This window comes from Pongo abelii, chromosome 2, assembly GCF_028885655.2.
Source record: "Pongo abelii isolate AG06213 chromosome 2, NHGRI_mPonAbe1-v2.0_pri, whole genome shotgun sequence".
In the NCBI taxonomy this organism is placed as follows: Eukaryota; Metazoa; Chordata; class Mammalia; order Primates; family Hominidae; genus Pongo; species Pongo abelii.
In genome coordinates, this window is record NC_085928.1 from 81293135 (window position 1) to 81307196 (window position 14062).

The window sequence follows — 14062 nt, forward strand, 5'->3', positions numbered from 1 at the left end:
CTCCCAGTCTTTAAACAAGGAATTTTAAAGCACTCGTTTACCTTGAACTGGGTACTTCTTATCCGAGTTAAATTCATTAACATGACTCCTGAATTAACTCCTGCAGAGCCATAGAAAGGATGCCTAGCAAAGCGGCTGTACCAGCCAATCTTGGGGATTTCGTGCTCAGGGGCCATGGCTGCAAGCTGGGTGGAATTAAACAGCCTCAGAAGCTTCCAGATGTCATCGACAGGTCTCAGAAAGAGAACATCGGTGTCCACGTAGAGAAGTGAGTCCACATCCTTTAAAATCACCTTTGTGTGTGAGGAGTGGGCGTAAAGGGGAGAGGAGAGAAGAAAACAAAACAAAAACAGGTCAGAAACAAAGGAAGTAGCCTGATAGGTAAATAATGCTACCAACTTTTGTTGATTTGTATTCAATTCTGGAAAGGTACCACTCTTAGCTTCCATTCCTTCCTTCCCCTTTGACTTGAGGAATGAGTGTCGATCAAGAGTAGAGACTTACAAGAAGATAAATCTTGGTCTGGATTAGCCCAATTCTGGGACTCTGGACTATATTTGATAAGGTTGAACTTACAAAAAAATAAAAACATCAGCAAATTACTGTGGCTCTCACTTCTTCCATCTTCCAATAAAGCCACTTGTTTTTCTCTCTTAGGTTTTCCTTGGAACATCCAGTGTGGCATTAGGAAACTTGACGTGGACAATCTCTACTCATTTATTTATTTATTTTTGAGATGGAGTCTCACTCTGTCGCCCAGGCTGGAGTGCAGTGGCCTGATCTTGGCTCATTGCAACCTGAAGTGGACAATCTCTAAAGCAGCTCATACCAAGTCTTGGGGGTAAATACTCTCTGTCTCTGGATCCATTTCTTCTAGTGTTAATGGGGGGCCCTGCACCTTTTAAAATATATATAAATATATAAATATATATAAATATAAATACACACACACACACACACACACACACACACACACACACAGGCCGGGAGCAGTGGCTCATGCCTGTAATTCCAGCACTTTGGGAGGCCAAGGCAGGCGGATCACGAGGTCAAGAGATTGAGACCATCCTGGCCAACGTGGTGAAACCCCGTCTCTACTAAAAATACAAAAATTAGCTGGGCATGGTGGTGTATGCCTGTAGTCCCACATACTCAGGAGGCTGAGGCAGAAGAATCGCTTGAATCCGGGGGGGCGGAGGTAGCAGTGAACCAAGATAGCACCACTACACTCCAGCCTGGCAACAGAGTGAGACTCCATTTCAAAATAAAAAATTTAAAAAATATATAGTTTACAGATGAGGGTCTTGCTCTGTTGTCCAGGTTGCAGTGCAGTGGCATGCTCTTGGCTCACTGCACTCTCAATCTCCTGGACTCAAGTGGTCCTCCCACCTCAGCCTCCCGAGTAGCTAGGACCACAGCTACGCACCACCACGCCTGGCTTTTTAAATTATTTGTGGAGACGAGGTGTTGTTATGTTGTCTGGGCTGGTCTTAAACTTCTGGACTCAAGTGATCCTCCCACCTTGGCCTCCCAAAGTGCTGGGATCACAGGTGTGAGTCACTGTGACCCGCCTAAAATGTATTTTTAGCTAAGATTTGGTCTTGGGATTAGGCAATGCAAGTCATTGGCTAGCTTTGTTTGTATATCAGTATGTGGCAACCTTTTTCCTCTAAAGGGCCAGATAGTAAATATTTCAGGCTCTGTTGCAACTCCTCAAATCTGCTGTTGTAACATGAAAGCAGCCATTGATAACAGATAAACAATGAGAGTGGGCCGGGCGCAGTTTCTTCAAAACAACAGAATTTGAAGATTCTAATTTCAATCCTAGCACTTTGGGAGGCCGAGGCCGGCAGATAGCTTGAGCCCAGGAGTTCAAGACCAGCCTAGGCAAATGGTGAAACCCCATCTTTATCAAAAAATAGAAAAATTAGCCAGGCATGGTGGCATGCGTCTATAGTCCCATCTACTCAGGGAGCTAAGTTGGGAGGATTGCTTGAACCTGGGAGGCAGAGGTTGCAGTGAGCCAAGATCACACCACTGCACTCCAGCCTGTGTGACAGAGAGAGACTCTGTCTCAAAATAATAATAATAATGATAATAATAATAATGAAAGTGGCTGTGTGTCCTAATAAAAGTTTATTTCAGGACACGGAAGTTTGAATTTCATATAATTTTCAGATATCACAAAATATCCTTCTTTTGATTTTTCAACCGCTTGAAATGTAAAAGCCACTCCTGCCTCACAGGCTGTGGTTTGCTAACCTCTGGATGATTCAAGCCACCTTAGGTAAATTAGTTCTCCTGTGCGAACTGCTTAGCTTTCCAGAGCTTTGCTGGGTGATTTGAGACTTCAAAGCCTTAGTTAGTAGTAGCATTATTTGCTTTGTTTTGCCATTGTTCCCCAAACTTTGGGGTAGCTTAACCAAGGAAGGATTTGAATCTTCCTGGATCCTTGGTCTAACATCATCCCAACACCATAACACTTATGGACTGAATGTCTGTGTCCCCAACATTCATATGTTGAAGTCCTAACCCACAATGTGATGGCTTTTGGAAAGGGGCCTTTGGGAGATAATTGGGTTTAGCTGAGGTCAGAAGGATAGGGCCCTCAAGATGGGATCAGTGCCCTTATAAGAAGAGACACCAGAGAGTGTTCTCTCTCTGCCATGTGAGGACAGAGGGAGAAGGTGGCCATTTGCAAGCCAGGAAGAGGCTCCATCACCACAACCTGACCACGCTGACACCCTGATCTCAGACTTGCAGCCTCCAGAACCGTGAGAAAATAAATTTCTGTTGTTTCAGCCACCCAGTCTTGTATTTTGTTACGGCAGCCCAAGCAGAATAGTATAACATGCCATTGGTATCCCCAATATTTAAAATTGATGAACATGGGTGCTACATGATACAAGTATCAAAGGAATTTCAGACTTGAGTAATTCTGAAGCCCACAGAATTAGCCACAGGATTTATCTTTTGTTCTTCATCTACTAGAGGAATGGATGTTACAAACCAATAAAATGAAATTAAAATACTGATCATCTACCATTTCATAAATGAAGATTATCTTAACATCTATTTTAAGAATTTGAAGATTCTAAGCCAGGCACGGTGCCTGGGAGGCTGAGGCAGGCAGATCACTTTAGGTCAGGAGTTTGAGACCAGCCTGGCCAATATGCTGAAACTCTGTCTCTACTAAAAATACAAAAATTAGCCGGGGGTTGTGGTGCGTGCCTGTAATTCCAGATACTCAAGAGGCTGAGGTACAAGAATTGCTTGAGCCCGGGAGGTGAGGGTTGCAGTGAGCCGAAATGATGGCACTGCACTCCAGCCTGGGTGACAGAGTGAGACTCTGTATTAAAAAAAAAAAAAAAAAAAAAAGCTGGGCATGGTGTCACATGCCTGTAATTCCAGCTATTCAGGAGGCTGAGGCAGGAGAATCCCTTGAACCCGGGAGGCAGAGGTTACAGTGAGCCGAGATCGTGCCACTGCACTGCAGCCTGGGAGACAGAGTGAGTAAGACTCTGTCTCAAAAACAAACAAAACAAAACAAAAAAATAAACAAAACAAAACAAAAAAACAATTTGAAGATTCTAATTTCAAAATTAGGAAGAATTCTGTATATTGACTGCTTCTTAAACTAAGCATTTAAAGTTTCAGCATGCTCATTTTGGTATGTAGATCATATTTCAAAGGAACACACAAAAGTAACCCTAATGTTACATCTCAGAGAAATGTGAGAAAACAGCACTTAAGAATCGTGGGTCTGGTATTCCTGAGTTCAAGTCTTGGCAGCCTGAGGTACTACCCTTGTGACTTCAGACAAGTTCCTCAGTTTACCACCCACCCAGGTTGTTACAAGGATGCAGTGAAATGAAACCCATGAAGTACTCAGTACAGTGGCTGGCACATAGTAAGTACACAATAAATAGCGGTTTTGTAAGAAGTCTCTGTGTTTTCGCTTTTAAAATGTCAAGTATAATTAGTTACCATTCGCATCAATGCTCACAGCACTTCAAAACATGTGTCAACCACAAAAAGCCTTTCATGTAGTCAGAGTCAAGCAGTGCAACGAAGTTTTTGAACCTTCCTAATATGATCCACTCAGTACCTTGACTGAAAATAAGTACATAAGGACTTTTTACTCTTTATCTGAAAAAACAAAAGACCAAAAAAAAAAAAATCACTTTTTGATAACATTGCATCTCTGGAGGCTAATTCTGCAGCAATTACTGCTGGTATTAATTTGAAGAGGATCATTGTTGGCCATGTTATAATGGAATGTGGGATATTTACCGAAAGGATATAAAATTAGCCATTCTAATTCCTTTACGGAAAATAGCCAGCACTAGCAATGAGGCCTTTGTTTTTTTAGAGTAAGGGGCGGGGTTAAAAGGCAGCACACAATAGCACTCTGTACCCGATGCTGCTGGCTATAATGTAATGGATCTTCCTGCTCCTGCTCCATGCACCACCCTAACCTGGGCACCCACCTCCAGTGAACCCTGCTCAGCCATCTGCACCAAGTGTGAGCCAAAGCCTGGCCACGGGCAGCAAGATGATCAGGGGCTCACCAGTGCACCTTCAAATTCATTTTCAATTTGTTGTAATTCTAGTCTGAATTTGACAGTATGACTTGGCGTTTAAAAGTTTTAGGTTTGAAATCTGACTACCTACGTTCAAATTCCATTTCCACCACTAACTATGTGATCTTGAACAAGCTCTTTTGGCCCACTTTTTTTTTAGACAGGGTTTCACTCTGTCACCCAGGTTGGAGTGCAGTGGTGCAATCATAGCTCACTGAGCCTTGACCTCCTGGGCTCAAGTGATCCTCTCATATCAGCCTCCTGTGTAGCTGGGACCACAGGCATGAGTTACCACGGCCAGCTAATTTTTTATTCTCTTTTCTTTTTTTGAGATGAAGTCTCACACTGTCGCCTGGGCTGGAGTGCAATGGCGTGATCTCGGCTCACTGCAACCTCCGCCTCCTGGGTTCAAGTGATTCTCCTGCCTCAACCTCTGGAGTAGCTGGGATTACAGGTGTGTGCCACCATACCTGGCTAATTTTTGTATTTTTATTAGAGACGAGGTTTCACCATGTTGGCCAGGCTGGTCTCGAACTCCTGACCTCAAGTGATCCGCCCGCCTCAGCCTTCCCAAGTCCTGGGATTACAGGTGTAAGCCACGGTGCCCAGCCGCTAATTTTTTTGTTTTTTTGTAGAGACAAGCTCTTGGTTTGTTGCCAGGTTGGTCTTGAACTCCTGGGCTCAAGTTATCCTCCTGCCTTAGCCTCCCAAAGGGCTGGGATTACAGGCATAAGCCACCATGCCTGGCTGCTTAAGCCATCTAAGTCTCAGTTTCCTCTTCCTGTAAATGGGATTGATAATCCATTTCATAATGCTGCCAGGATGATTAAATGAGATCGTGTGTGAAGCCCCTGGCACACACACAGCAAGGACTCAATAAATACTATGTGATCTTATTCTCATCCCACTCTCATGAGGGCTAGGTTTCCTGACTGACAGCCCAGGTAACCAGCAACTGGCTATGCTAGTAGTAATGAAAGAATGAGCCCGGGCACTGCGGCTCACGCCTGTAGTCCCAGCACTTTGGGGGGCTAAGGTGGGCGGATCACGAGGTCAAGACATCAAGACCATCCTGGCCAACGTGGTGAGACCCCATCTCTACTAAAAATACAAAAATACAAAAAAAGTTGGCTGGGCATGGTGTCGCGTGCCTGTGGTCTCAGCTACTCTGGAGGCTGAGGCAGGAGAATCGCTTGAACCCAGGAGGCGGAGGTTGCAGTCAGCCGAGATCACCCCATGGCACTCCAGCCTGGTGATGGAGCAAGACTCCATCTCAAAAAAAAAAAAAAAAAAAGAAAAAGAAAGAAAGAATGACACATATTCCCTGTTCACAGGAGCTTTAATGGGGGAGACAGAAAAGGGGCAAAGCAAGGTGATGATGAGAAGGTTAGCACAGAAGCACAAAGCAGAGCCCCTAAGCCAGGCTGGAGGAAAAGTAAGGAAAGCTTCCCAGCAGAAGTGACATCTAAGCTAAGAGATAAATAAATGGAGAGCAGGGCAAACATGGAAGAGCATGTGAAAACAGAAGGCATGGCAAAGGGAGGACTGCCAGTTGCTCCGGGGCTGGAGTTTACAGTGGGAGGAGGGGTGAGAGATCAGGCTGTCCAAGTGGGCAGGTGCCCGATCAGGAACTGTGTTGACAAATTTGGACTTAATCCTGAGAGCAACAGGGAGATATGTTCAACGACTTGACCCAGACACCTCTAGGTCATCCCTGCTTCCACGCCTACCCATACTGCCCGCATTCAATCCTCAGCAAGTCACATAGGCTCTACCTCCAAAATGTCTGAGTCTGTCCATTTCTCTCCTTCTCTGCTTCCTCACCTGAAGTCCAAGGCACCATGACAGTTCTCCTAGAATTCTGTAAAGTTCTGTTCCCTGGGCTCCCTGTGTCTGCACTTGCCCCCTCCAATCCACTCCTCACAGAGCAGTCAAAGGGATTTTTTTTTTTTTTTGACAGAATCTTGCTCTGTCGCCAGGCTGGAGTGCAGTGGCGTGATCTTGGCTCACTGCAACCTCTGCCTCCCGGGTTCAAGCGATTCTCCTGCCTCAGCCTCCCAAGCAGCTGGGATTACAGGCGCCTACCACCATGCCCAGCTAATTTTTGTATTTTCAGTAGAGACGGAGTGTCACCATGTTGGCCAGGATGGTCTCGATCTCCTGACCTTGTGATCTACCCACCTCGGCCTCCCAAAGTGCTGGGATTACAGGCGTGAGCCACTGCGCCTGGCCCGGGATTTTTAATTTCCATTGTGACTTGTTCTTCAACCCATCAGTTATGTACAAGTGTCTTGTTTAACTTCCAAATATTTGGAATTTTCCAGATATCTTTTTGTTATCCACTTCCAAGTTAACTCCCTTGTAGTCAGGGAGCACACTGCAGGATTGCCATCTTTTCGAATTGACTGAGACTTGTTTTATGGCCCAGGATATGGCCTATCTTGGTGAATGTTCCCTGTACATTTGATAAAAAAATGTTTATGCTGCAGTTGCTGGGTGTAGTAGTCTATAAATGCTATAGCTGTTGATGAGGTCACTTGGTTGATAGTGTTGTCAAGGTCTTCTATATCCTCACTGGTTTTCACGAGCTCCATGGAGCTTTACATCCAGACACAAAGAAAAAGGGATGGAGAAATGTGGAGTTACTGCAAATTCATTTATATCAACAGGTATATTTAGAGAATCATTATTCATTTTCCCATTAATGATAGTTAGTTATTAAAGGAGGAATGCTGGAATCTCCAACTCTGTGAATTTATCTTTTTCTCTATTTGTCTAGGAATGTTTTTGCTTCGTGGAACTGGAAGCTTTGTTATGAGGTGTACACTCATTTGAGATGGTTACGCCTTCCTGATGGGTTGATCCTTATATCGTTATGCAACATCCAGAGGGCTTTGAAACAAAAACAAAAACCTACAATAGATCATCCTACTTTCATCCTCAAACCCCTCCAAGGCCTTTCACTGCATTTCCTTCTTTTTTTTTAGAGACGGAGTTTTGCTCCCGTTGCCCAGGCTGGAAGTGCGATGGTGTGACCTTGGCTCACTGCAACCTCCGCCTCCTGGGTTCAAGTGATTCTCCTGCCTCAGCTTCCCGAGTAGCTGGGCACACAGGTGCCCACCACCACGCTTGGCTACTTTTTTGCATTTTTAGTAGAGGTGAAGTTTCACCATGTTGGCTAGGCTGGTCTAGAACTCTCGACCTCAAGTGATCCACCCATCTCCACCTCCCAAAGTGCTGGGATTACAGGCGTGAACCACCTGCCCGGCCTTCACTGCATTTCAAATAGTCACACCTGTACCACAGTCTATGAAAGGCTCCATAGGATATACACACTCCGTCTACCTCTCCAACTTAGTCGGCTGTCACCAGTGTTCCTCCACTGTGTAGCACAATCCATTTTTTTTGTTTGTTTGTTTTTTGGTTTTTTTTGGCTCCAGGGCCTTACACCTTTCATTATTGCTCTATTACTGTCAAAGTCAGCAGTGGATAGGGAGCTAAATAATCCTAATAGAAAGCCAATGAGCTCCTAATTCTCTCCCCGTTTACAGCCAGGGTCTTCTCTATCTGAGATACTCTTAAATATTTGTTTCTATCTTTGTCTTTTCTTAGATAGAAACAAATATTTAAGTCTCCTCTGTCAGAAAGAAAACACAAAATCGAAACAATAGGCCAGGTGTGGTAGCTCACCGGGCACTTTGGGAGAAGGAGATGGGAGGATCACTTGAGGCCAGGAGTTTGAAAACAGCCTGGGCCATGTAGCAAGGCATCATCTCTGCAATAATAGTAATAATAGTAATAATAATAATAAAGTAGCTGGGTGTGGTAGTGTGCACCTGTAGTCCTAGCTACTTGGGAGGCTGAAGTGAGCTGTGATCACACGACTGCACAGAGGCCTAGGCAACAGATGGAGAACTGTCTCTTAAACAAATAAAAACAAAATTAAAGCTATAAATTTCTAATTTAACAAAGGAATCATCTTATCATGGACTAAATGTTTATGTTTCCCCCAAGTTCATATGTTAAAATCCTAACCCACAAGGTGATGGTATTAAGAGGTAGAGTCCTAAAAGGTGATAAGGTATAAGGGTGGAGCCCTCACGAATAGGATTAGCATCCTTATAAAGGAGGCCTCGGAGAGCTCTCTCACCCCTTCCACCACAGGAGGACACGGTGAGAAGCCACCATCTATGAATCAGGAGGCAGGTCCTCACCAGACAGATGCTGAATCAATCTTTTGATGCCTTTATCTTAGACTTCCCAGCCTCTGGAACTGAGAAGTAAATTGCTGTTGTTTATAAGCTACCTGACTTATGGTCTTGTGTTTTTGCAGCCTGAACTAAGATACGCCTTCTGGAATGGCTTAGTCTTCTCTACGACTGGGATGTCTTCTCTCTCACTTCATTTCCTAAGTTCATGAAGATGATAAAACCCTCAAATGCACTTAAAAATGACATCTTTTTTTTTTTTTTCCAGACAGGGTCTTGCTCTGTCACCCAGGCTGGAGTGCAGTGTCACAATCATGGCTCACTGCAGCCTCAACTTTCTGGGTTCAAGTGACCCTCCCATCTCAGCCTCTCGATTAGCTGGGACCGCAGGCACGTATCACCACACCTAGCTAATTTTTAAATTTTTTTTGTAGAGACAAGGTCTCGCTATGTTGCCCAGATTGATCTCAAACTCCTGAGCTCAAACAACCCTCCCATCTTGGCCTCCAAAAGTGCTGGTATTACAGGTGTGAGCCACCATGCCCAGTCAAAAGAAATGGCATCTTTATTGATTATGAAATACATGTACTGCCCCGATGCTTTAGTCAGTTTCTAGGTTTGTGAACTCTTGTTTCTGATCATTGCCTAAAGTATTAAAACTGTGATTAGTGTAGTATTAAAACTGTGATTAGTGTGAAAATTAATGCTTCCCAATCATATCCGCTGATGTAGGTGAATTAGCAGTCACTGAGCATTCTGCCCTCTTTCCCTGAGTCTGCAGGTAAAGCCCCATGGAGCTCCTGCTGTTCATGATAAGCAACTTCCCAGACCTGCTGGTGAAGTGTCACCAAATGCTTCCCAAATGCCAGGCAGAACATTTCACTCGTTATTCTTGAACACTCAGGTCTGACTCATCCCTTCTTAGAAAGATTTTCCCAGAGGGCTCCCCCTTCCTTCCTACCATTTTCTCTTCATCCTACCACCCGACTTCCTTCCTTCCGTCATGTCTCACAGTCAATGGCCTTTGGTTAAATTATTTTCTCATTTGTTGCTTGCCTCCTCTAACTAGAATAGAAACCCCTTGAGGGCTGGGACCTTCCGTATCTAGGTAACATGTAAAGTCTGTGTGCCTGGCCCATGCCTGACATAATATATGCTAGGCATCCAATAAATATTTACACAAGCTAAGGAATTCAACTGTTGAGCTTGCTCAGAACCACTATAATTTTATTTTATTTTATTGTATTTTTATTTTTTTATTTTTTGAGATGGAGTCTTGCTCAGTCGCCCAGGCTGGAGTGCAGTGGCGTGATCTCAGCTCACTGCAAGCTCCGCCTCCCGGGTTCACGCCATTCTCCTGCCTCAGCCTCCAGAGTAGCTGGGACTACAGGCGCCTGCCACCACACCCAGCTGATTTTTTTTTTTTTGTAGTTTTGGTAGAGACAGGGTTTTACCATGTTAGCCAGGATGGATAACCACTATAATTTTAAATATGCTTCGAGGCTGATTGTAGAAGAGAAGGACAGGTTCTGAGTGATGAGAAGATCTGTGAACAAATGAAGTGCAGAAAACTCAAGTTCATGAAGGAAAACCACCACATTGCCAATCACAGGAATATCCTGCTTTTGCTTGCATGTCTGGGACGTCACCCTCTAGGCCTCTGTTGACAAGACAGCTAGGTTGCTACGCACATCATTCCACTTCCTTACCTCTCACGCATTTCGAAAATGCCCTACAAACTGAAGGGCTAGAAAGGGAGCTAGGGGAGGAAAAGAATAGAAGCAAAGACAAAGTTGTCATTCAGATTCAAGCAGAAGTGAATTTCAGAGAGGGAACCTTTGGAAATGAGCCTGCTGATAATCAAAAGAGAGAAGAAATATTAAAGCGGATTAAATCAGGAGGTGGAAACAGAGAAGAGCAAAGAACAGTTTCAGAAGAAAAAGAGAAACACTCTTTTTGTGCCAAGAGAAGATATCACCTACATACATAAAAAACAAACAGCTGGGGCCAGGTGCGGTGTACTCCCAGCACTTTTGGAGGCTGAGGTGGGTGGATCACTCGAGGTCAGGAGTTCAAGACCAGCCTGGCCAAGATGGTGAAACCCCATCTCCACTAAAAATGCAAAAATTAGCTGGGCATGGTGGCACACGCCTGTAAACCCAGCTACTCGGGAGGCTGAGGCAGGAGAATCACTTGAACCCGGGAGTTGGAGGTTGCAGTGAATTGAGATTGTGTCACTGCACTCCAGCCTGGGCAACAGAGCCAGACAGCCTCAAAAGAAAAAAGAAAAAAAAAAGAGCCGGGTGTGGTGACATGTGCCTGTGGTCCTAGCTACTTGGGAGGCTGAGGCAGGAGGATTGCTTGAACCCAGGAGGTCGAGGCTGCAGTGAACTATGATCACACTACTGCACTCCAGCCTGGGTGACAGAAAGAGACCCTGTCTTTAAACAAACAAACAAAAAAGACTTGAATATAATGAAAATATCAACCATTAATCTACACAGAATCAGAAAGTCAGTCTTGATGTATAAAAAATCAAATTATAACTAAAGAAATGATGCTCCCAGCCAGGCATGGTGGCTCACGCCTGTAATCCCAGCACTTTGGAAGGCCAAAATGGGAGGACAGCTTGAGCCCAGGAGTTTGAGACTAGCCTGGGCAACATAGCAAGACTCCACCTCTAAAAAAAACAAAATGATGCTCTCAATGGAAAGGTGCAAGCAATACAGACACTACTTTCAGTTCGGGAAGATGCAAACATTGTAGCACAACAGTGTGTCTGTCCTTAATGCCACAGAACTGGACACTTAGATATGGTTAGATATGGTTAAAATGGTACATTTTATGTGATTTCTATGTATCATAATAAAGAATAGGAAAAAGAGGCTGGGTGCTGTAATCACGTCTGCAATCCCAGCACTTTGGGAGGCCAAGGCAGGAGGATCACTTGAGGCCAGGAGTTCCAGACCAGCCTGGGCAACATGGTGAAACCCCATCTCTACAAGAAAATAAAAAGTTAGCCAGGCGTGGTGGGGTGTGCCTGTGGTCCCAGCTACTCGGGAGGCTGAGGAGGGAGGCTCACTTGAGCCCAGGAGATCAAGTCTAGAGTGAGCCATGTTCATGCCACTGCACTCCAGCCTGGGCAACAGAGGGAGACCCTGTCTCAAAAAAAAAAAAAAAAAAAGGAAAAAGAGAAATACAGATACCATTACTGCATTTTTTCAGTTAAAATAAAGATTGCTTTATGTGTACTCTATTGTATTTATTCACGCATTTTTATCTTTGTAAATTTTCACTTCCCTAAGCCAAATACATTTTGAGAAGTTATTCCAAGATAATACTTAATTTCTGTAATTATATCAGGTCCCTGTCCTCCTTTTGCCCCTTTTCCTTTTTGAAGCATCCATCATTTCTGAAACACACACAAACACACATATCTTTGGGTAAAATGTGTTGTCAAAGCTGCTTGACTGTGCTGATTTTCACCCACTGCGTCTGGCTGTGTTTTTAAATTTTTTATTGTGAGATCATTTTAAATTTACAGAAGAGGTGTGAAAAGTTCAGAGAGTTCCCATATATTCTTCACTCAGCTTTCTCTTGTGTTAACATCTTACCTAACAAGAGAACAGTAATCAAATCTAAGAAATTAACCCTGGTATAAATACTATTAACTAAACTAAAGAACTTATTCAGATGTCACCAGTTTTTCCACAAATCTCCTCTTTCAGTTCCAAGATCCAAACATTGAATTTATTTGTCACATCTCCTTAGTCTCCTCCAATCTGTAACAATTTCTCAGCCTTTCCTTGTTTTTTCATAACCTGGACAGCTTTGAAAAGCACTGTCCGGTTATTTAGAACAAAGTCCCTCAATTTGGGTGTCTGATGTTTTCTCATGTTTAGATTGAGGTTATGCTTTATTGGGAAGATCAGAGGTGAAACACGCCTGGGCATATAGGATGTTGACCGGGCCAAGTGATATCAGCCTTGATTGCTTGGCAAAGGTGGAGTCTGACAATATTCTCCACAGTAAACTAAGGATTTCCCCTTTTTCTTTACTAAATATTTTGGAGGAGATGCTTTAAAAATCATACAAATATCATGTTTCTGGTTAAACTTTCACTCCTTAATTTTAGCATTCACAGGTAGATCTTACCTGCAGTAATTATTACTATGGTGCTCTAACAATGATTTTCTATTTCCCTCATTCTTTCTACATGCCTTAACTGGAATTTTCTATAAGGAAGAGGTGTGATTTTTCTCCATTTATTTATTTATTTATTCAGTTATGTATTTATTTTTTAAATTCAGTTATTTATTTAGATTAGACTTATGAAAAATTATTTTAAGTGTTATAATTAAATAGTATCATTATTTTGTTGCTCAAGTTGCTCCAGCTCAAGTCATTTGGAGCTCTTTCAGGTTGGCTCCTACTCCTTCCAATATGAACCCCCTCCTTTTAAAAATTATTTTTATTATTAAAAAATATTTTTTAACACATCCTTACTTTCTGGCACCATAAGGTTAACTCCAGGGGCATCTTGCATTTTCCCTGCCTTCAGCCAGGAATGAACAGTTCTCCCAGGAGCCCTAGGTTCCTTTGGAGGATGGAATTCAGAAACCAATATCTAGGTGCTAGGTGTGTTCACTGCTACTCAGGTGTCACTGCTTCTAGCCTCCTAACAGTAGACACAGCTAGGAAATACATGTATGTATACAAACCCACGTATACATACATATCCATAATTACTTCTATTTCTTACTTTTATCTTTTCCTTTTTTCACAGGTGTTGAGTATCCATAATTACTTCTTTACTTATCTGTACCTATATATTTATTTAAAAAAACATGAGTCCACATTGACACTGATCTCAGGACTGTGCGGGCGTGTGTGTGTGTGTGTGTGTCTGCCTGTGAGAAATAATTTGTTAAAGGCAAAGAGAATTCTGAGCTTAGATTACTAGGGTGTTGGGCTAAGTTTTGAAGAACTAGGTGTGACTTTAATAAGTGAGGCTGGAGGTAGGGGAGTAGAATGACCAGGTTATTGTCTCCAGGCAACAGTATGGCAGAGGGTAATGTGCAGAGCATCTGGGAAAGAGTGACACACACCAGAGCGGCTGGAATGGGAAATTCATGACTTGGAATAATGCTGAAAGTTAGTACGTAAACTCAGAATGCAAAGGGCCCTGAACACCAGGCCCAGAGGCCTGGACTTGACTCTGCAACAGGGACTCTAGGAAGATTCTGGGCTAGAATCCATCTGATGAGAATA

The 14062-nt window shown here is 43.4% G+C and overlaps 1 protein-coding gene across 4 annotated transcripts in view; it reads right to left on the reverse strand.

Moving 5' to 3' along the window:
* GXYLT2 (glucoside xylosyltransferase 2) overlaps positions 1–14062 on the reverse strand; it is an 87428-nt gene that overhangs the window by 20479 nt on the left and 52887 nt on the right. For 3 of the 4 annotated variants that reach the window (XM_024244365.3, XM_063721974.1, XM_063721972.1), the window contains exon 4: positions 42–293. The exons of the other annotated variant lie outside the window; for it this stretch is intronic. In XM_024244365.3, coding sequence (XP_024100133.1) covers positions 42–293 — 252 coding nt within the window. The remainder of the gene's footprint in view (positions 1–41; positions 294–14062) is intronic. 4 annotated transcript variants of the gene reach the window in all.